Here is a 22229-nt window from a genome sequence, read left to right as displayed (position 1 = left end):
TTCATTTGGGGCATGTTTTTCTTGGACAGTTTCTTGTCTGTGTTCTGAACTGCAGTCTGAAATTTGCAAAACTCCCAAAGGTCAGGGAATAGTGGGTTCCTTCTTTGCTTAATGGCAAGGAAGAGAAGATCAAAGTTTCTATCTTCCATCTGGAAGGAAATAGACAAATGCTTGGTTTGGGCAGCCTATTCCTCACCTCAGTAGACAACTTTACTGTGCTGATTGAGCTCTGGCTCTGAATATTGAGGAGGTTACCTGGAAATAGAATGGCATTTATCTCTGTGAAGCCATGAGCATCAACCAGTGATTGACTGTATATCCAGACATTGAGGCTGGAGTCCACTTGAAACTAAAGTAAAACTACTTGGTAGTTTTAGTAAATATACTTGATGCCACTGAACTGTACTCCTAAAAATGGCTAAAATGGTTGACAAAGTTATGTTTCTTTACTAAACAAGTTCATATCTGACCTCTTGTTCTCTTATTTGGTTTGGTCTGCAGCCCAATCCATCTTTGCTAACAAGACTATGGACATAATTCAACCCACCCTCTCAGCTCACTGGTGATGTGGGCTTCTGAAGACCAGAGCATTGTGTTTTTCATAAGACAAAATCCTACAAGCATGTTATCTGGTAATATACCTGCAGTACGAATTTGAAGAATAAAAGAAAGAAAAAGCGAATAAGAGAATATACCTCATTCTAAATCATGAAACTTAGTTCTTATTAACTCCAAAAGCCCTCGCTCAGAGCTCCAACGTAAAAAGTGTCTTGTTTTTACCTTGTGTGCATGTCTCTTGGTTTATCCCTGTCATCACTTGAAGTTAGCTGATAAAGTCAACTTGATTTTTGCAGGCGCTTGCTCATATTTAAATTTAGTATTTCCTTAGAAGAGACTAGAAAAATGAGGGACTTAGGGAAAAGTTAAGGTAAATCTTGAAATATATAAAAGCTCACTTTGAGTGAAAACTAATTAAAAACAAGCCCTGGCCTTCTCATAGGTAAGAAAAAGTTGGAATGGCGACAGGGGATGTATTCTTTAGGAAATAAAAACTTTGCCAGAAATAGCATGGGTGGTTGAAGCAGTCTGGTGTGAAAGTTGCGTCGTTTAAAAAATAAGATATCTTTACTTTCTTCTTGACTAATGGTTTTGTCAGAATAACTGTTTAGATAATAAATGAAGTACTTTGAAGTGCATAGGGGAGTGAACATTTCTGTGCCTTGTACTAACTGGTGATACAGATTATAAACTAAATGATGCCAAACTTCATCAGTTTATCCCAGATCTGCACACTAGCAAACTTAGTCAAAGCCATAGAAATCTACTGAGGAAATCATGAAAATGAATGGAATTGATCCAGAATGTTTTAATTTTCTTCCGAAATGTTATATTTATTAGACCTCAACACCCAAAAGTTAAACAGTATTGAATTTCACACATAGCACTTTATTTGTAATCTTAGGTTAAAGGTTATGGCCTTGGCATGACTGAAGAATAATGACTCATACATTTTGCACTGACTTTATTTTATTTCTGATAGGCATAGAAGAGAGCTAGGGAGTAAGATGATAGTACATTAAGGCTGAATTTATTAGTTGATTGGACACAAATGGAAATACAGAATGTCACTTAATGATTTTTTTTGTTTCTGTTGATATTTATATGTATACTTTGGGTGAAGACTGTGGAATGCTAACTTATACTTAAAATGCAGTGTAAAATATCTCTTGCCTGTTAAAATTAGGAGTGAGAATTAACAGTGATTTTTTTTTCTAGTAAATGTCTCAAACTATACATAGCTAAAATCTTGTGGACATTTTGGAGAATGTGACCAGTATTCTGCATTTAAATGTGCCCCATCTTAAAATATAATCACCATGAAATTAATACATTAAGGCATGGTCACAATCCAGGAAAAGACTTGAAGGTAATATGAGTCTCCCCATAATTAGTAACCTAATTAAATGCTAGATAGCTTCAGCTTTACAATAATGTACCATGCTTCTGAACAAAGATAACACCACCACTGAAACTGTATACTTGTAACACTAGTATATTTTTAATTAGTGGCAGGGTACGTGTGTGTGCTCAGTTTTGTTTCATCTTTGGACTTTGCACAGCTGTCTCCATTGTGCATTCATTTGGACTATATCCAGTGAGGACAGTCACTGATTTGGCTTGGTTTTTTCAGAATTTGGGATTATTCAAACTGGTTTGAATTGAAAGTTACCTTTTTGCTATGGAAAAGGCAACTTTGGGGGGTATTTAATATATAAAACTGGTTTAATCTACTCAAGAAGAGGAGAAAATCTGTTTTACCTTAATAGCTCACATGGAAAATTGTACTACCAAATGCAGATGACTTTATTGAAGACGGTCCATCAGATTTGGCATCTCTTGGTTGAATAATTTGAGTTGTATGTATACTTAAAAGTAATACAGCTGAATTTCTTTTAATATGTATTATTGTTCAGTTCTTTGATGGTAAAAATGCCTTAGAATTGGAGTGCATCAGTTTCAATAGTTAGTGTAGGCTTTTTTTCTTTCTTTCTTTCTTTAGTTGTACACAATACCTTTATTTTATTTATTTATTTTTATGTGGTGCTAAGGATCGAACCCAGGGCCTCACATGTACTAGGCGAGCGCTCTACCGCTGAGCCACAACCCCAGCCCCTAGTGTAGGCTTTGAGTTAGAGGCACCTGACTTTGTTTTTTTTTTTTTTTTTTTTAATATTTATTTTTTAGGTGTAGATGGACATAACACAATGCCTTTATTTTCATGTGGTGCTGAGGATCGAACCTGGGTCCCGCCCATGCTAGACAAGTGCTCTACCGCTGAGCCACAACCCCAGCCCCTAGTGTAGGCTTTGAGTTAGAGGCACCTGACTTTGAATCCAGCTTGTTCACTCACTTCCTTTGTGAGCTTGGGCAAGTTACTTAATCTCTCTGAGATTGTCTAGAAGAGAGCATGTGGAAGATTCAGAACATTGTCCTAAAAACATTTTTGGTTTTTAGTTCTTATGTGATTATTAGGACTTAAGTATTTATTGATTTGATTTTTTAAGAGAGCACAAGGAAAAAGTTAATTCTGGTTGGAAAAGTTTAAAAGAAATAGCTGGACTTGTTTAATCTGAGGGAGAGAAGACAGGATGTTCCAGAGATAGGGCTAGAGGAAGAGAAGAGAAAACAAGACAGGATTATACCTCAACTTTTCTAGTGGATATGATAGGATTTTCTTTAAGAACAGTTTCAGTGAGGTCTGACATAAACTGCACATGTTTAAAATGTATAGTTTGATAAGTTTATATACAATCTAAAACCATCATCATCGTCCAGATAGTGAACATATCCTTCACCCTTTGTAATCCTTACACAGCCACCCCATTGCTGGCACTGGCTGTTCCGGGTTCTGTCACTCTAAGTTAATTTGCACTTCTTTATATTTCATGTAAATTAAATCATACAGTACGCATTCTATTTTGTCTGGCTTTTTCACTCAGCCTAATTATTTTGAGATTCAGCCATTTGTTACACGTACCCATGATTTTTTTTTTTTTTTATTTTAACATTTATTTATTTTTTCTTAGTTCTCGGCGGACACAACATCTTCATTTGTATGTGGTGCTGAGGATCGAACCCAGGCCGCACACACGCCAGCTACCGCTTGAGCCACATCCCCAGCCCGTACCCATGATTTTTTTTTCCTTTTTATCAACAAATAGAATTCCATCGTATTGATCTACCATATATTTATTTATGTACTCAACTGTTTATTTATGTACTCAACTATTTTAGACATTTATGTTGTATCCAATTTGGGACCATTATAAATGAGTTGCTATGAAGATTTCATGTACAAGTCTTATTCTAGACATGCTTTCATTTCTCTAGAATAAACATACAGAAGTGGAATGGGTGAACTATATGGTTGGTGTATGTTTGACTTTTTAAGAAACTGAACAATTTGTTTTCCATTTTACATTCCCACCAACAGAGTATGAGAGTTCCAGTTGTTCCATGTCCTAGCCAACACTTCGTGTGCTCGATGTTTTTCTTTTTAGCCTTTCTAGTGAGTATGTAGTTATGTCTACTTGGGATATTAATTTGAACTTCTCAAACAACTGGGGATGTTGAGCATCTTTTACATGTGTTTATGTGCCGTCCATATATCTTCTTTGCTGAAGTGTCTGTTCAGAGCTTTGACCCATTTTTTTTTTAAAACTGGGTTGTTTGTTTTCTTATTTCTGAGTGTATTCTGGGACCAAGTCTTTTAGGCATAGATTCATTTATTTCTCTGGCATGTAGAACCAGAAAAACAAAATTAAATTACAGCAAGAAGGAGTCTACTTACACAGAAGGAAGTACTTTTTGACTGTGGCAGTCTAAACATGGGCATGGGTCAACCAAAGGAGGATGTAAAACTTTCCCTGGACTTATTTTTAAAAGGGCTGGCTGTAGTCTATTTGGGATACTGTAGGCATGCAGAAGTATGACTCAGTTTACCTAGCTGAAGTTTTCATTTGAGAGAAGATATCTTCCCTGGGATGGGTCTCTTGCTAACATCTTAGTATCCCTTGCTCTTTTGTGCTATTTTTTCCAGGCCAAAAAAAAAAAAAAAAGTGCAATTTCTTGGGATTTTTCAAGACTTTCCATGTACTTTATGGTTTTTAAAAAGTCATTCTTTCTGATTTTAGCTTGAAGTGTTGCTACGAAACATGAGGAAGGTCATTCAGGGGCATTAATTAACTTCAGCAAAAACAAATTGCAATCTCTACAGAGCAATCATATTAAAAGAAATGCTCAAATTTCTCTCATCCAGCAGTAGAACATCATTGTTTTTGCTGATGGTATTGGACAGATTAATTTAACTCTCTGTAGAGGTAAAATAATTAACTAGATTCTAGAGAGGAGGTTTTCTGTGATTAAAGGACTTGGGGTCGTTGTGGCCCTTGGATGAGAAGAGTCAGGGGTGCTTTAATGACAGGATTCCAGTAGAGCTAATGAAGGGTTTTCCTGTATGTAGAAAACACTGGTCATTTGTTCTCTAACTCCACAGATTGCCCAAACTGGAGGATGTTGGCTCCAACTGTAGGGAGATTGAGTATGGTTAGTGTTAGGCATAAAATTTTTATTATCAGCATCAATATTATTATGAGATTAAGCAATGGAACAAGTCAAAAGAGACCATAAAGATATGTGAGAATAAAAAAAAGATAGCTATCTGCCTGGACTGTTTAAATGCCCATTGATTTATAGGATCTTGTTATTGAAGGAAACTGTAGAGATCACTTCTTCTAAAATAACCTTTTACAGAAGGGAATGTGAGAGGACATTATGTAACTTTCCCCTGGCTACATTGTTAGATACTAATATTTTAATTTGAGGATGTTGCAAAAGTAATCTCACTTAAAAGACACACAAAGGAAACCATGTGTTTCTGCTTCATGAGAAGGTTTCACTTCACCAAAATAGTCCCTTAAAGCTGATGACTTATTATTTTTTCCTAAGCCCATGAAGATTCTGACCTATGTTTATCTTTGCTTGTCATTAAAAATATTAAAGATTTTTATTCAGGCATTTTGAACTTCTCTCTAAATAAATATGATATTTCAAGTGACTGAAGGGTAATTTGACCTGAAGTGATCAATGATGATAGAGGACAGCAGGGGACATTGGCAAATCCTTTGTGGAACCTAGCCCAGTATGATATGGGTTCTATATTTTGAAGAAAGTATGCAATTTGGTGGATGCCTTTGGCTCAATGTCTTGTGACTAATTTGCCTTTTAAAAGGTAGTACTTTATAAAGCTGTAAGGCTTTGTTTTGTTAAAGACTAATTAGATTGGTAGAAAACATATTTAAGCTGTCAATTTATTGTGAATGAGGTCTGCAAATACGAATTCTAATCATTGGAATTAGTGGGATAAATTGCTTGTAAAGGATTCCACATCCACAGTCATGACAGAAATAAATCAGTACAAGGCCTTTTATTTGGTTGTAGTTATGTTTTATTTGGACTCATCATTTTGTACATGTTCCCACTAAAGTGAAAAACCAACATATATTTATATAATATTGTGTACTTGTTGTATAGGGTTAATCTGAGTATAAAAGTGGGATAAAATACTTGAAAGTATCACCCCATGATATCCAGTGGATTTATTTTCAAATTGCAGTTGTTGTTGTCTAGGCAAAAAATGATGAAAAATTTAAATGAAACATAATTTTCATACTTCATCTCTGTTTTGATAAGAATGAGTAACAAGGGATTAATATACAGAAATCATGCATCCTTTCATTTATTTAAGAAATATTTGACACAGTGGGCATCATGCTAGGCGCATGCCTGTAATCTCAGGATCTCTGGAGACTGAAGTGGGAAGTTCACAAGTATGAGGCCAACCTGGGCTACTTGGTGAGATCTTGTCTCAAAATATAAAGTAAAAAGGGGCAGGGAAGTAGCTCAGAGGTAAGACACACCTGGGTTCAATCCCCCTTACTGCAAAACAACAATAACAACACAACAAAAAAGTGTTGGGGATGCAGCTCAGGGTAGCGTGCCCCTGGGTTCAATTCCCAGTTCTGCACAAAGAAAAAGGAAGAAGAAGGAGGAGAAGGAATATTAGTAATTCCAATTTTCTGTGTTTAGGGTGGGTACTGGGGGCTGAAACCAGAGCCTTGGCATACTAGGCAAGTGCTCTTCCACTGAGCTTGAGACAGGTTTCTCTATGTTCCCTCAGCTGGTCTTGAATTTGCTATCCTCCTGCATAATTCTCCTGAATAGGTAGGATTACAGGTATGTTTCACTATACCTGGTTGTAATTCTGTTTTGTGGCTTTTTACCCAGCCCCCATACTGAGGATTAAACCCATGGCCTTGCACATACTAGGCAAGTGCTCTACCACCTGAGCTACACCCCCAGCCCCTGGCTGTAATTCTAAATAATTAAAGCACATTCTTCCAAAAGCTTTTTAAAATAACTGCCACACTGTAAACCTTTCCCTTTCTTTGGTGGAAAATTTCCCTTACTTTATTTCCTTGCACTAAAAGGAATGGCATGAATGCTAACAGCCATTATCTCTGTGACCTTGTGTCCTTGCCACATTATGTGGCTGAGTGCTGTGCCCAGTTCTTGTAGGATGGTGTAATGCTACATCATATATAACCATAGAAATGTGAAGTTGTGTTGCAATTGTGTACAATGAATCCAAATGCATTCTTCTGTCATATATACCCAATTAAAATAAATTAATTAATTTTTAAAAAAGAGAGAGAGATATCAAGGTGATAGAAACCACTTTCCAGCTCCTGGCAGCTCCTGGCAGCTCCTATTTTCATAGCCTAGAATTTACATTCTGTGGCAGATCAGCCTGGGCAAAAGCCTTGGTAACTGAGAGCCAGAGTCAAGGTGGCCTCAAAATCATGCATCTGCTAAGGCCCAGGCTGCTGTTCAGCTTGTCCCAATTGGTCATGCACTGAAGTTTTAAAATATTCTATCATGACTTATTATTGTCAGCATAAAATGTCACTGCCATAAAAGTATATTTAGAAAGGTTTTAACATGATGAAGAGTCTTAATTTTTAAAGAGTAGTATTACTTTTGAGCTACTTGGTAGGTCCAGGGATTTAAACTCAACATTCTACCTCAAAAGCATAATAGGGTTTTTTTGTTTTGTTTTGTTTTTTAATATTTATTTTTTTAGGTGTAGATGGACACAACACAATGCCTTTATTTTTATGTGGTGCTGGGGATCGAACCCGGGTCCCACCTGTGCTAGGCAAGCGCTCTACCACTGAGCCACAATCTCAGCCCCAAAAGCATAATAATTTTTGTTTTATTTTGTTTGTTAGATCTAGAAGGCTTTCCACCCAGACTTCTGGAGATGTACAGTTTTTAGCTCAGCACTCTCTACTGTTCTTACTTTCCCCTTAATATGAAGGACTTTAGAAAATCAAACTTGAAAAGTCCTGAACCCACTGCTTTTCTAAGAAATATATTTAAATAAAGAAATTCATGAGCTGTGCAGAGTGCACAATTACAGTAAATGCAACTTTTTTGAGTTACAGGAAAGGAGCAAGTAGTTCAGGTGGTGGTAGATCTTTTGATGACTTGAAAATGGGTCTAGGAAGGACAAGTAGAGAATCTGGCAACCTTGACCATTGCTGTATTCTCCAAGAATGCAGAGAATGGTTTTAGGGATGCCCTGAATTGCAACATGGTTAATAGTACCAAAACACAGAGAATGACTGCCTTTTCACATTCACTAGATACAAACTTATTTTTTTAGTATTTCTCTTTTTTATACATGTATATGTATATACACATGCTTTTAAAAGCACATGCTTTTCTCAATGCAAGATTTAAACCACATGAAAAAGAAGTCTGGTGGAATATCATCAGAATCAACAGAAAATAGATTTGGACCCTGAACCCAGAAAATAGTCAATAGGTGCCAAAGAAACCCCAGCTTCCTGCCCCTTGTTGCAGCTCGTTTGGTGAGGAGGGAGAAGGGTAGGTGTAGTAAGCATGAAGAGCCTCTTTGGTACAGGCAGGACTGTTTCCTGGACAGTTGTTGAGACAGAACACTGGAGAAAAATAGAGAGAGTGTATATATGTTAATGGAGGTTTTAAGTTTTCACATTATTCCACTTATTAGATTTGATAATAGCTACTTTTTGATCACTACCTGTCTGATAGGCATTGTGTTTTACATGCTTTATCTCATTTAAGCTTTACAACGGCCCTTTGTGGTATATGAAGAATTTAGAAAGTTTACTTGCTTGTACAGGGTCACACAGTAGTAAGTGGTAGGACTTGGATTTAAACTTAGGTCTGCTGGATTCCAGAATATGTTCTTGACTCCTGTCCTGTGTGCTCTATGAAGACCCTGTTTCTGCTCTCAAGATCATTTCATTCTAGTAGACATGATGGCCCGAGGGATGAGTCCTCCCCTGCTCTGACAGCCAACTGTGCAAGTGCAGTACCTGCACAGTGATTGATTCTGAGGTCATTCCTTAGCAGAATTCAGATGAGACGTTTCCCAAGGATGCAAGGGTGAAAGGACATTCAATGCAAGTGTTCAGGGAATTACAGATTAAATGGTAGTTGGCTTGACAAAATAAATATAGGAAGAAAGTTTTTTTAAAAAACAAACAAAAACCAAAATGAGCAGTATGACCAGGAGGCTACTTAGTCTTACCCTACCTTCAGCAAAAGGGTCATCCCAATTGTGGGTTGCCAGTGGGTGACCATTTCCCAAAACCAGGCAGCCATACCATATGAGAAACAGTAATGGTCAGGCATTCTTGAATTCCCTCAGTAGGTATCGAGAGGGTGGTCAGACACAGCTTATTTGAACTCAGCTCAGCTCCCAAAGTGCTAACTTTGATTAAGCGGGGGCTCCTGTCCATCATCATCTGAACTTTGGGGACCTTTACTATGTATAGAGTATAGCCTAAAAATCAAAGCTCAGCACTGGAGGTAGGGTCTTGGATTAAGGAGGAACCGGGGGAGCATTAATAATTATGTTAGTGAGGAAGAGTCGAAGAGGATATTGGCTAGAGCCTGAAACCAACTAAGACTTTCAAAGACTGAGGTTCCCGTGAAATAGGGGAACTCACCTTGAGATAGGTTGATGCTGACCTTGGCCCTGAGAATTGTTGTTTCATTTTTCCATCTTCCCCACTAGACTGTTGGTTCCTTGTGGCCTAGGCAGTAACTTTTCTCTCTGCTCTGTAACCTAGCCCAGTGTGTGCATGAGCTGGGTACTTAGTGGATCTCCCTATAGGTTGGGTGGGCAGAAACAGTTTTGGTGCTCTGCAGCCACTTAACCTTTGAATTCTTTAGGGAAGGAACAGATTCAGAGGGTGAATGTACAAGGGGAAACACCTTATAAGTACTCTGCTGCGCCCTGTGAAAGGGGAAGTTAGAATGGTCTCGGCAGAATAGTCCTCCTGTGCTCAGAATACTGCATTCTAAACTTGCCTGGTTTCTGAAGTGTTAGGTACAAAGGTTGGAAGGATGATATATACCTTGGTGCTCTCTCCTCCAGAAAGCCATTCCAACTCTCCCTCCCACTTCCCTTTGTTATCCTGCTCCATAGCATGTGTGTCTCCGTGGGTACCACAGATTTGTGACCAGCATGTATTCCCCTGAGCTAGTGGTTCCCCGTGAGCAGTGTCCTAATTCCATTGTTATATCACATGAAATAGAGCACACACCTGACTCCACACTGTGTGGCCATCCAGTGTGTGCCAAAGAATCTGGGGATTCTTGACCTGGATAAACTATATGGGAAAGTGTGTGTGTGTGTGTGTGTGTGTGTGTGTACATATATATGTTCATAAGTCTCTCTTTTGAGGAAGTCCATAGTTTATATTAGGCTCCAGTGTGTTTTCATAATCCTGAAAATGTTAATAAAAAACTGAACTTATTTGGAGATTTTCCATATACTTGTAAATGAATGTGTGTGTATTTGTGTGTGTATGTGTTTGGGAGGGTGGATTGAACTCAGGGGCACTCAACCACTGAGTCACATCCCCAACCCTATTTTGTATTTTATTTAGAGACAGGGTCTCACTGAGTTGCTTAGTCCCTTGCTGATTGCTGAGGCTGGCTTGAACTTGGATCCTCCTGCCTCAGCCTCCCAAGCTGCTGAGATTATAGATGAGTGCCACTGCCCCTGGCGTGAGCGTGTGTTTTTATATCTGGTAGATACTTTTATGCTTCCTTGACTTCCAGGTGTGAGCAACAGCTTGGGGTAGCCAAGGAACTCTCTCTTGGAGCCGTGGATCACAATTCTATCCTGGGCACTGCTGCTTACACATCCTGGCAGGGGGTCTACCTAATCTTCCTGAGTTTTGTCTTATTTTTCACCTGTTAATTCCCTCTTGTCCTACAGGAATGTTGCATAGTAAAGAGATTACAGGTATACAGGCATCTCATAAACTGCCAAGAACTATACAATTGCAGAATACAAGTATTGTAATTAAAAATACATCATTTTCTTTGTCACACAATGCCGGGATAACAAATATGTGATTAAAATGAACATTGGGCCAGGTGTGGTTGCACAGGCCTGTGTTCCCAGCTAGAAGCAAGAGGATCACTTGAGCCCAGAAGATCAAGGCCAAACTGGGCAACGTAGCAAAACCACATCTTAAATAAATACATAAAGCGAACATGGAATGAATTTATTGGAGTGAGAGACTAGAAGTTGAAAGGCATTAGTATCTGCATGTCTTGTAGGCTTTGTAGATGCCCGGAACGGGCTTAGAGTACACACAGGGCTATTGAGGAAATTATTTTCAGACAATGATAAAAGTTGATATGACCTTCAAGACCTCAATTTGTTTGCTTTACTTTACAGAAGAAGTGGAGTCTGGGAGATGGAGGGTATCCTTTTTTTCAGAAAGGCTGGAGATGGGCAGGGGATGTAGCTCAGTGGTACTTGCCTGGCAGGTGTGAGGTCCTGAGTTCAACCCCCAGCAGGGCAGCACACACAGAGGCTGGAAACTCTTCCTCATCATTGTTAATAGAGGCCAAAGAAAGAACCTGTTTGTCTTCATGTCATCAGTTTATTGTCTTATCTTTTTAAAACAGTGTAGAATTACCCCATGATTTTAAATCTTTCTTTGGGGCTACCTAGAGGCCAGCAGTTCAGCAGTGTGCTAGCACTTGGCAAGCCATGGGCACAGTGCATCGAAACAACTTTGTGTTTCCAAAGCACCTTCTTGGAGTGCTCCCTGGAGAGCACATCAGAGGGCTGGATGTAGATTACTGCACGCCTCTCAACTGGACTGAGACTCAGAGGTTACTGGGACTTGCCAATTCAAAAAACTTAGTGTCCAAAGCAGAGTGAAAACCCAGATGTTCCAATTTTTTATCCTGGTAGTCACTAGGTTCTAAATTTTCTCACTACTCCGGCTCCCTCCTCTCAATAGCTTGCAAAATGGTAACCTGGAAATGTGTTTTTGCTTAGTGTTTATGTATACATATATGTGTAAATTCAACTATCATCTAACCTTCCATTTAAACAATTTGTACTAGAAGGAAGTTTGAAATTACACTTAATCATTGCTTTATAATTAATGTCATTTAATTAAATACTACTTTAAAAAATGGCTTCTTTCTTCTTTGGCAATTACATTACCTTTTGAGCAGTTTTGTTTTGCTTTTTAACCTGGTTATGGGGTTTAGAGAGTACCCTAGTACAGGGTATCTGAAAGCAGAAAGTTCTGGCATTTTTCCCACTTTCCATTCTTTCTCCTGTATGGATGCCAGATTCCTTTGGGAAATCATCATTTGCAAAAGGTCAGGAGCTAAAGGAGGGGCATTCTTGAGTGTAGGGTTACTGCTAATTGGAAACTAAACATCTGTAACCATGTCAGAGTTATTTGTATTTGAAAGGAAACATTTATATACAAGAGCCCTTTCGGTAACATAAAACACACTATAACACAGAGTGTGTGCGTTGGAGGGGTGGGGATGGGGTGGGGAAGGACAGCCAGGGAAGCTTCTGACAAATGACTGTGCTGTGCTGAGTGAGGTCACTTGCTAATTAAATCTCAAAGCATTTTCAGAGTATTTTCTTTTCTTTGTCAAATGAAGTTTTCTTCCCCCATAGGCCAAAGCAAACATTTTACTGTGTTTGCCAATTACAAACGAAACATTTCATCATTTTAAAGGAAAAAATAAGGAGAAAATGGGTGTGTGTTCAGAACCCAGTCAAAGACCAGTGGGAACTCTCTAGCTACCTTCTAGAACCTTAGCTCTCAGCATCTTCCCATGGTATGATGTGAGACTGGTGCTTCCCTTCCCTGAAACTGTGTGCTCATGGACTTCCTGATGCATCTACCCTTTCAGGGAAAAAATCAAACTGTTTTCCACCTATATGTCTTTCTCCTTTCTTCCTAGTTTCTTCTTAGAATAAAATTTCTTGAGAATTCCTTTGAAGAAAGTTGAGAATCTACCCCTTTCCCCCATAGAGTCTATCATCTTCTGATTTTTCCCACCCTTGCCCTTGGCATCTAAGACATTTCTGTAAGTTTTTTTTTTTTAAATTGGATGAAAGATCACGAAGTCGAGAGAACTTACTTAAGCTAGGACCTATCATATTGTACTCCCCTCTCAAATAATCAATTCTGTGTCTGTGGAGGCTCTCCAGTGCACAGCTTCTGCAAAATGGTTATGGCCTCTTAGGTTCTGAGCTTTACAAAGTCAAATGGCGCTTAGACAACCTGTCTTTCCAGTGACTTTGTAGAATCTCAAAGTACCAGTTGTTCCAGGTTTAAGGCAAGGATGTAGTAACATGCGGCCATCTCTTGTCCTCTTAACAGTAAGTTCAGAGCATGAGGTCTGGTATTTGTGGCACTCCCAGGGTGGCCTGACCCACTGCTCACCCCTACCTTCCACTGTTATTCATCAGCCTCTACTTGAGCCAGACACATCTACCTATGGGCATTTCTACCCTTGCTTTATACAACTCTCCTGTTTTCTTTTCATTTACTTGAATCATGCTTTTCTGATTCCCGCCCTTCCTCCCCAGACTTCCTATAGGCATAACGTCACAATTTCTTGCTTATCACTTTCCCATATTGTCTTGTGCTTTGGTCAGCTTTTCAAATCGTACCAACCAGAGCATGGGCTCCCCAGAAATACTAGTAGTGATCTTATTTTTCATTGGCATTTACCAGAGTGCTTTTTGCTCATACTAAGTGCCCAATACATATTGTTTTCATTATTGAGGAGGAAGCCATTTTTTGCTGCTACCTGTTTATTGTCTTATCCCTAAAACCTATCTACATTTAAACCTGTATGACTTTGCTTTTGTTAAGTACACAGTTATTAGCATCATAGGACTAATTGTTTGAGAGAGAAGTCCACTATGGCAAGTCCTAGCTAACAATGCTAAAGTTGTGTTGAACAAAAGCAAAGTCACCCGTAAAACTAAGACAAACATAGAGGAAGCATCATTTGGAATAAGTGTGATATAAAAAACATCATTTGGGATAAGGAGCAGCTACAGCCAACCCACTTCCTGGGTTGTTCTAGGTACAGCACTGGCATATAGAAAGGCACAGATGTAGAGATGAGCACTGAATGGTCTTGTGTTTCCTTATCTTCTCAGGTGTGGTCACTCACCTATCTACCGCTCCCGTGAAATGGCAGCTCGTGCCTTGGTCCCATTTGTTATGCTAGACCAGATTCCTAATACCATTCGAACTCTGTTGGCCACACTCCCCAACTGCACTGACCAGTGTTTTCGGCAAAACCATATTCATGGGGCACTTCTCCAGGTGAGTAAAGTTACTTTGTGTGACTTCTGTTGAGTACCCAAAGGTGCACATTAGTTTCTCATATACCATTAGCAGGTAAAGATTTGATATATAGGATTTTTTTAAACTCTGTCTGTACAACTTATTTCTATTGAGAGATTACCTGTCTCTAGGTATGCTTTTTTCATTCTAAACATGGATACAGTGTTACACTGTGATTCTGGCAGATTATCTTTTGCATTAAATTAAACCCTGTTTTCTACAACATACTTTTCCACTAAATATTCCTTCAAAGCATTCTGAGCTACTACTCCCTATTGAGGGTGAAACTGAGCATTCCTTAAGAGAGAGACAGGCTAGCCAAAGAGTCATGGGGGACAGTTACGCACATCGGAGAGAGTTTGCCCTGTGGCACAGAGCCATAGTGCCTGGAAATATCAATCCTTTCTTTCCTGTTTTCTCTGTGCTACAGAAGAAACTTTTTATTTTGAATAAATATGCAAGCTTATTTATTTCTGTTAAGATTTCTTTTGGAAAAAACTTAAGCACAACATATGAATGAGAAATAGACTTCTTATTGAAACTGTCCTATTTAAAACCTGTCTTGGAGACAGGCAATGTTGCATGACCCATGTGTTCACTACAAGGGCAAGGATAGGGGCTATTTAAATTTGAAATCATGTTTTCAGTTTGTGAGAAGAATTGAGGATTGACCTTGAGATCCCAATACAAGTTATAAGTCTGAGGTCTACACTGCTAACATGGAAGCCAGTGTGAGGCTCATAGCATGGGACTCTGCAGCCAGACTCTCTGGGTTTAAATCTGAGACCCACCCTTTACTCCCTGGCCATCTGTACTTTCCTTTCTGAAATTAGGGTAATGATAGCATATACGTCATAGGGACTTTGTGAAGACGAATAAGATACATAGATAATCATTATTATCATAATTTTAAGAGCCTGTCCTATAATGAAAACTAAAATTTTTAGTAACTAATTTCACTTAGATTAAAATGCAAAACAGACCTGTCTTCTCACTTGTCTTCTGTGAATGTTTTACATATTCAGTAAGTATTTATTGAATGCCCACAACACACTGCTTTGTCACAGAACAGTGACTTCTTTGCTTGGAAGGAGACAAGGACAAAAAGACTAGAAAATAGGCAATCATAGTATAGAGTGCTAAGTGCTGGGGGAGCTTGTGGCAGGGCCACCTGACTTGTCGTAGGTGTCGTAGCATCATTGCCCATCTGAGAACTGCACGTTTAGGCAGGACTGAAATCCAAGGTGGTGATTCTCAAATTGTTCTCAGGACTTTTTTATACTCTTGAAAGTCATTGAGTTGTGGAGATGGGCCACAGAGACCCAACGATCACCATTTGCTCAGTGCTATAAGTTAGGTCCCTTACACTCTGCTGCCTCTTTGAGGACAAGGGGCTGGCGATAATGAGAGATGCAGAAGAAGCTTTTCAAAGTGTGTGCCGCAGCAGAGCTAGAGGGAAAGGCCACATTGTCCAGGGGATCAGCCATCAGACTTTCTTTGTTGAAGGACTATTCTTGGATGAACTTTGCCAATAGTGTAGTTGCGACTTCTCTGCTCTTTCACTGTTGTATGCGTGGGCCTCCTCCCCTAGTAGTCTCCCCTCCACCTCTCCCCCAGCATTCTGGCTATTTCACCAGTCTGTCCAGCAACCAAACGTGATCTGTCACCCTGTCTCTGGACTGCCTTTGGTTACTCTCATGTTGACTTTGTCTTTTATAATGGGAGAATCTGTGGAAAGGTAAAAATCCTCTAATCTGGGGTTGTGTTGCTGTTGCCCTTTTTCCTAAATGTTGGTGAGATAAAGAGCTTGTTAGAAAATAGCCAACTGTATGGGTGTTGGGTATTGTGCTCGTGTTTGTGAAACAGACTCCTGGCTTTATCGAGGTTTGTTGAAAAAAGGAAGTCAAAGGTGTGTGCCAGGTCTTTCTGTTGTGTCCTTTCAGGTGTCACATCTGTGTTGTAAGAGCTATTTCAGCCTGTGGTTCTTTATGGGAAAAGCATAAAGGGTTAAATCAGGGAGCCTCTTTTCTCTCTTTGGCTTGTGTGTTCCTTCCCCATGTAGCTGCCTTGGAAACCAGTAAATGTCTGCACCTGGAAAAGAGATGTTAGGCACTGAAGGGAATGATCATCTCCATGGGACCTTCAGAGCCAGCTAAGTAAATATAAAATTGTTGTTTTTTCAAGAGCAGGAAATCATTTTGTAATCAGAAAACAAATTCTTTCACAGAACATTTTCTTGAATTATACATTTTGACTTCTTTGAAAATGTTTACATAAATATATCAAACCTCAGAGTATTTCTATAGTATACCCTGAAAACAAGAAATGTGCTGATCTCTGAATTTCTGGGACTGTGAAAGACAGACTCAAATTATAGGACATGCAAGAAAAGAACATGTGGGACTCATTTCTTAATCGTTTTCAAAACCAGAGGTTCATAATTGCAATGTTGAAATGGATGGAAATAACGCACATTAGAAAAGGTGAGATTATGCAGCAGGTTTGTAAGAGCCAGGGGTAAATGACATTAAATCTCAATAAAGGCTAGATAAGAGCCATGGACATTACCTCATTTGGAAATAACACTGGCAGGGCTGCCCTGTCTTTTAAGTAGAATTAACCATCTGTTTCCATTGCCAAAAATCTTCATGTCAGGGACATTATTACTTGGTTAGTTGTCATTCCCAAAAAAATCATATTGGAGTTCAGAAAGTTCTCTTGTTTTGAGAAAGAGTTTGGTCAACAATCATGAGGAAAGATTTATTTTGATTCTTGTGTATTTAAAATTCACATTTTAGTGTTTCATAAAGAAATGTGTAACATTTGATAGAAAAGTTTTGAGTTTGCTCATTTCCTGTCTCTTTTGATTATTTTTCTGATGGTTTAAGCACATAAGAGGTGATTATGGGCATAGTGGAGCATGCAGTTGATAGCTTGTGGAAAAGCAGGAAAAAAAAAACACTTCTGCATTTATCTGAATATGCTGGGTAAGAGGAGTCCTTTTTCTTCAATTAATCCAAATAGTCCTCCCAGTGCCATGCTTCCTTTTGCTAGTACAAACATAACCTATACTTTTCTTCTAATGTTTGTATTACGTTTTCTCAGTTTTTACTAACAGAACATGTTAAACAACTGAATTCTTTTTTTTCCTCCAACTTATAGCCTTGATTTCTGCACTTTGAGAATTCTGAGTTGAAAAGATTCTGTTTTTCTGTACAGTTCAGCAACAATGCTGCCTACTTGGCTACCAGTCCATATTAGCCATGGGTGGACTTCAGATGACCAAAGCTCATGCATGTGGGAAGTTTACCATAAGAGAAATAGACAGGCATGGTGGCACATGTCTCTTATCCCAATGACTAGGCAGACTGAGGCAGGAGGTTGTAAGTTTGAGGCCAGTCTCAGCAACTTGGCAAGGCCCTAAACAACTTAGTGAGGCCTTGTCACAAAATAAAAAAATTAAAAGAGCTGGGGAGGTGGCTCAGTGAAGCACTTCTGGGTTGAATCCCTAGTATAAAAAAAATAAAAATAAAATGAGAGAGAGAGAAGTAAAGTTAACATTTTGGGCAGCTGTATTTCAAGTGAATTACATATGTGATTTTATCCATCCTCTTAGAAGTCCTGCAAGGTAGCACGAAAGGCATCAAATCCTTTGTTTCTGTCTCTCTAAATGAAGAAATGGAGAGAAGACTGAAAGGGTGCCATGTAAAGGCAAACTTCTCTGCTCTAGTTTATCCCTTATCACTTGATTGATTCCTTAAATCCAGTGTGATATGCCAACTCAACACTGGAAGCAAAGTTGGTCCATCAGTGCTGTAGAGATGGACGTTGCAAGTGACAGACCCCCAGAGGAGTTACAACTGGGAAAAGACTCATTGTGTCCTCCCTCCCCTTGTCTCTTGTCCTCATTTCTCTTTGTTCTTTCATTTAAGACTCCTAGCCTGGAAATACAGAATCCTCCCATGTCGCCCAGGCTATAGCCAAGTCCAAAGCTGCCACATCTTCTGTAATCCCAAGGGCTTGATGAAATCTCTCCATCTTGGGCAGTGATAGGAATTATGGATCCTGGATGTGGGAGTTGATGAGGCCACCAGAAACTGGATAAAATTTGAATTTCATTTGGCCAACAGGGCATGCTTACCCTGTTCGAGGTGCTGGTGAGACACAAGGAGCTTGCTGTTGAAACTCTTACCTTCCACCATAGGGAGCTGCAGGTTAGAAGCCAAGGGAGCACTAGTGACCAGGGAGCACATGAAGGAGAAACAAAAGATAAAGCTGCCAGGCAAGGCATCAGGTGTAAAAGGAGACTGAAACTGAGGCCATTTCTGCTTCAGTCTGGAACACCCTGGTAGCTGTGTGTGAGGCTAGAGGGAGGGTCTTTATATGGGAACAGCAGTGCTGGGCCAACAGGGACTGCATGCGAATTGAAATGAAAGATCTTGGTATTACCTTTGTGGAAAGAAAAACAGAACCCTGGATAAAAGGAAAGGAAGGACGATTTGACCAACTTGTGTGTGGCAGTCACTGTTCATGAAGCAGGGATTGGACTACCTAGCCTTCACTCTCTGCTACAGACACAAACAGTAGAAGCAAACAGAAAATCAGTGAGAATAGCAATCTTAAGGGTAAACTCTACTGGAGTCTCTTAAAAGAATTATTATTTCTATCTTTAAAAAGTGTAATCATAGAAGACACCTTACATTGTAACAAAGTACAAAATTGTGAAACAAAATAAAATGCTCAAGCTGTCCAGAAATGGAACATTACTTGATGGATTCCATTTGATTACTTAGATGTTGGCCTTGGTCCATTGTTGTTTATTTTATGCCCAGAAAATATAATTTCAGAATGGAAAATCAAAAACAAAAAGCATGAAATTACGCTGATGTCGTAAGTTATAAATGGTTTGCTTGTCACTACTTTTTTCCTTTGGAATGAATCATAATTTAATGAAAATGCTCGTTTTGTCACTAGTGGTCAGATTCACGCTTCCTTTTTGAAGACTTGTGTTAGTATGAAAGGAGAAAAATATTAAGTTCCTGGGAAAGTCCCCAGTCCAAGATGGGCTAAGGCAGAGCCTCCGCAGTGGACTGTCATGTGCCCAGGTGTTTGTTGGTTCTTTAGCTCTCGGGGAGCCTGAGTGTGGCCTATGGGGTGGAGACTCCAGACAGTCCCAGCACCCTCATGCATTTTATCCCAGAGTGCTCAAGAAAGATTATTTCCTGTGTGTGTCTTGATGTGAAAAGGATTGGGAAGCACTGGGCTCTTAAAAAAATTAAAGAAAGAACTAAACCTTGTTAAATCTTACCTTTTGGCAATATAGTCCTGGATATAAGCCCAGAAAAGTCATTTTTAATTAAAATGCTACTTTTGAAGATGAATTAATCCCTTCCTTAAAAATATCCAAAAGCTTTTATTCCGCATGTGTTACTTAGGGAGCTTTCCTGGGGTATTAGAGACAGCTCTTGGCTGCCAGTTCCCAAGCATTGGCTGTCCTGCATGGTCATTGTTCCCTGGCAGTGCCCTCCTGTTGTTTTGTCATGCTCGGAACTCAGGGCATCAGGCAAGGGTGGAACCTAGGGCACGGCCAGTCAGTGTTTCCCCAGGACTTTGCTACTCTTTAGAATTTGAGTGGGAAAGGAATGGTGACAGAAGAGAATATATTTTCCCCCTGTTATTGAGTAAGAGAGAGAAAGAGAGAGAGCGCACCATGCAGCATGGGGTATGAACTATTGAGCACCTACAGAAGTTCTTCTGGAAGATGGGTGCTATTCCCATGTCACTGATGTGAACAACAAGGATGAAAGATCTGTGAGATGTCTCCAAAGTTTCAAGGATAATCAGTAGAAAGTAGAGCTGAGATTTTCTCCTAGGACTGTTTGATGCCCTTGAGCTTGTGCACTTGACCACTCTACTATGCTGTTTCTCTGGATGAGGAAAAGAATATTCCCAGGGCAGAGTAACTCTCTCTTGGGGCCTTCAGGGTGTGAAGTGAGTGGAATTTGACATCTTCTGTTTATTCACTTGTCCAGCAGTTATTGGTGACACCGGCTGTGTGCCAAGGATTATTCTACTTGGAATACATCAGAGAACAAGAGGTAGATCCGTGCTCTCAAGATCACTGCTCTCCTGGAGCTGACATTTTAGCAGCAGAGAGACAGACAATAAGTAATGATGATACAATAAAAAGCACTAGAATTTGTTATAGTAAATATAATAGGTAAATTATATAGTCTGTTAGAAAGTAACAATTGCTGTGGACAAGAACAAGTGTAAGGTATAAGTTGGTAAGAGGATTCAGGAATAAGTGGAAGAAGAGGGCAGATGGCAAGGTTAAATGAGGGAGAAGATTGATTCTGAGAAAATTCCACCAAAAGACAAGGGAAAACTTTGGGAGGATATATATCTTTTTTCCTGAAATTAGGTTGGTTATGGACATCTGTGAGCAGGTATGCTTGTGTGTATTGGAGACTGTCTTTACCATAGAGAAGTGCCAACTGGTAGGGCTAAACAAGGCCAGGGAGGACACCATTACTTTTAAAACTCAAGAACTCTCTAAAGTGGTCCCAGTGCTCCAGGGGCCAAGATTCCTGGTGCCTCTCTGAAGGTCTTTCCCTTAGGGTCACTGTGAGTCAGATCAGTCTTCCTTGGTTCTGATGAGCTCAGGCAGAAAAGGAGGTAGCCACCACATCACCTGTTCTGCTCTCCAGGATAAACTTTATCTTAACTCTTTTACCTTGATCTGAGAGATGCAGAGTAAATGTGGTTTATGTTTTTATTTAGCAAATATTTACTGGGTGGTTATGAAGTGTATAATACCGTGCCAGGTGCCATGTAGAATACAAAGAGAAGCTAATTTATAACATATTCTCTACCCTGTAGAAACTTGTGAGCTGCTATAGAAAATTAACTCTTGACACTGAGCACACAGCCACAATCACACATCTAAGAAATGAGCCCAGGATGGGCTGTGGTGATCAGAAAAGGCTTCATGAGGACATTAGGTCCTGGGATAAACCTTTATACTACATCCTGTTGCCGAGACAAGGGACTTGGTGTGAAGTAAAGCACCAGGAGGACATCAGGAGCCAGGTACGGTGGCGCACACCTGTAATCCCAGCAGCTTGGGAGGCTGAGGCAGGAGATCACGAGTTCAAAGCCAGCCTCCACAGCTCAGCAAGGACTAAGCAACTCAATGAGACCCTGACTCTAAAAAAATATTAAAAAGGGCTGGGAGTGGCCTCAGTGGTTAAGCTCCCCTGAGTTCAATCCCTGGTACCTGTCCCCCCAAAAACGGACATCAAAAAGTGTTTGTAGGGGGCCATGAGCAAACCAGTCTATCAGGTTTGGGAGTGTGTTGGAGAGAGCAGGATATGCAGTTAGAGGGTGGGTGCAGGTCAGCTTGACTACAAAGGCCAGGCCACACAGCCTGACTGTGGGTGTATAGCATGAAAGCAGGTGCATAACATGAAAGTGGATACAAAAGATGCTCATGTATGGGCAAGACTATGTTAGCATTATCTTTCTTTTCTTTTTTAAAATTTCATACTGTTAAGTGATATGCTAAATAAAACATACAAAGTGGCTATTGGTAAGTAGTCTACCATATCTAAACTAAAAAGTGCTTAAGAGCTGGGAGCATGTGCTCAAAGAGCTCATTTTTTGGGAACAGATTCTGTAATCAGCTCATCTTGTGTAGATTCCATCTCTGCTAGTAGCTAGCTGCATTTGGGTAAGTTACTGAATGTCTGTGCCTTGACTTCTTCCTCTGTAAATGGAAAACAAAGCTTCATAGGGGCTGGGATTGTGGCTCAGTGGTAGAGCACTCACCTAGCAACGGTGTGAAGTGCTAGGTTCCATCCTCAGCACTACATAAAAATAAATAAAATAAAGGTATTATGTCCAACTACA

The 22229-nt window shown here is 39.6% G+C and overlaps 1 protein-coding gene across 1 annotated transcript in view; it reads left to right on the top strand.

The window, feature by feature from the left end:
• The window catches only part of Thada (THADA armadillo repeat containing), a 323478-nt gene that overhangs the window by 161042 nt on the left and 140207 nt on the right, over positions 1–22229 (top strand). The window contains 1 exon segment of the mRNA XM_077791748.1: positions 14129–14297. Coding sequence (XP_077647874.1) covers positions 14129–14297 — 169 coding nt within the window.

This window comes from Urocitellus parryii, chromosome 12 (assembly GCF_045843805.1).
Source record: "Urocitellus parryii isolate mUroPar1 chromosome 12, mUroPar1.hap1, whole genome shotgun sequence".
NCBI classification, from domain to species: Eukaryota; Metazoa; Chordata; class Mammalia; order Rodentia; family Sciuridae; genus Urocitellus; species Urocitellus parryii.
This window is presented reverse-complemented; position numbering and strand designations above follow the sequence as displayed.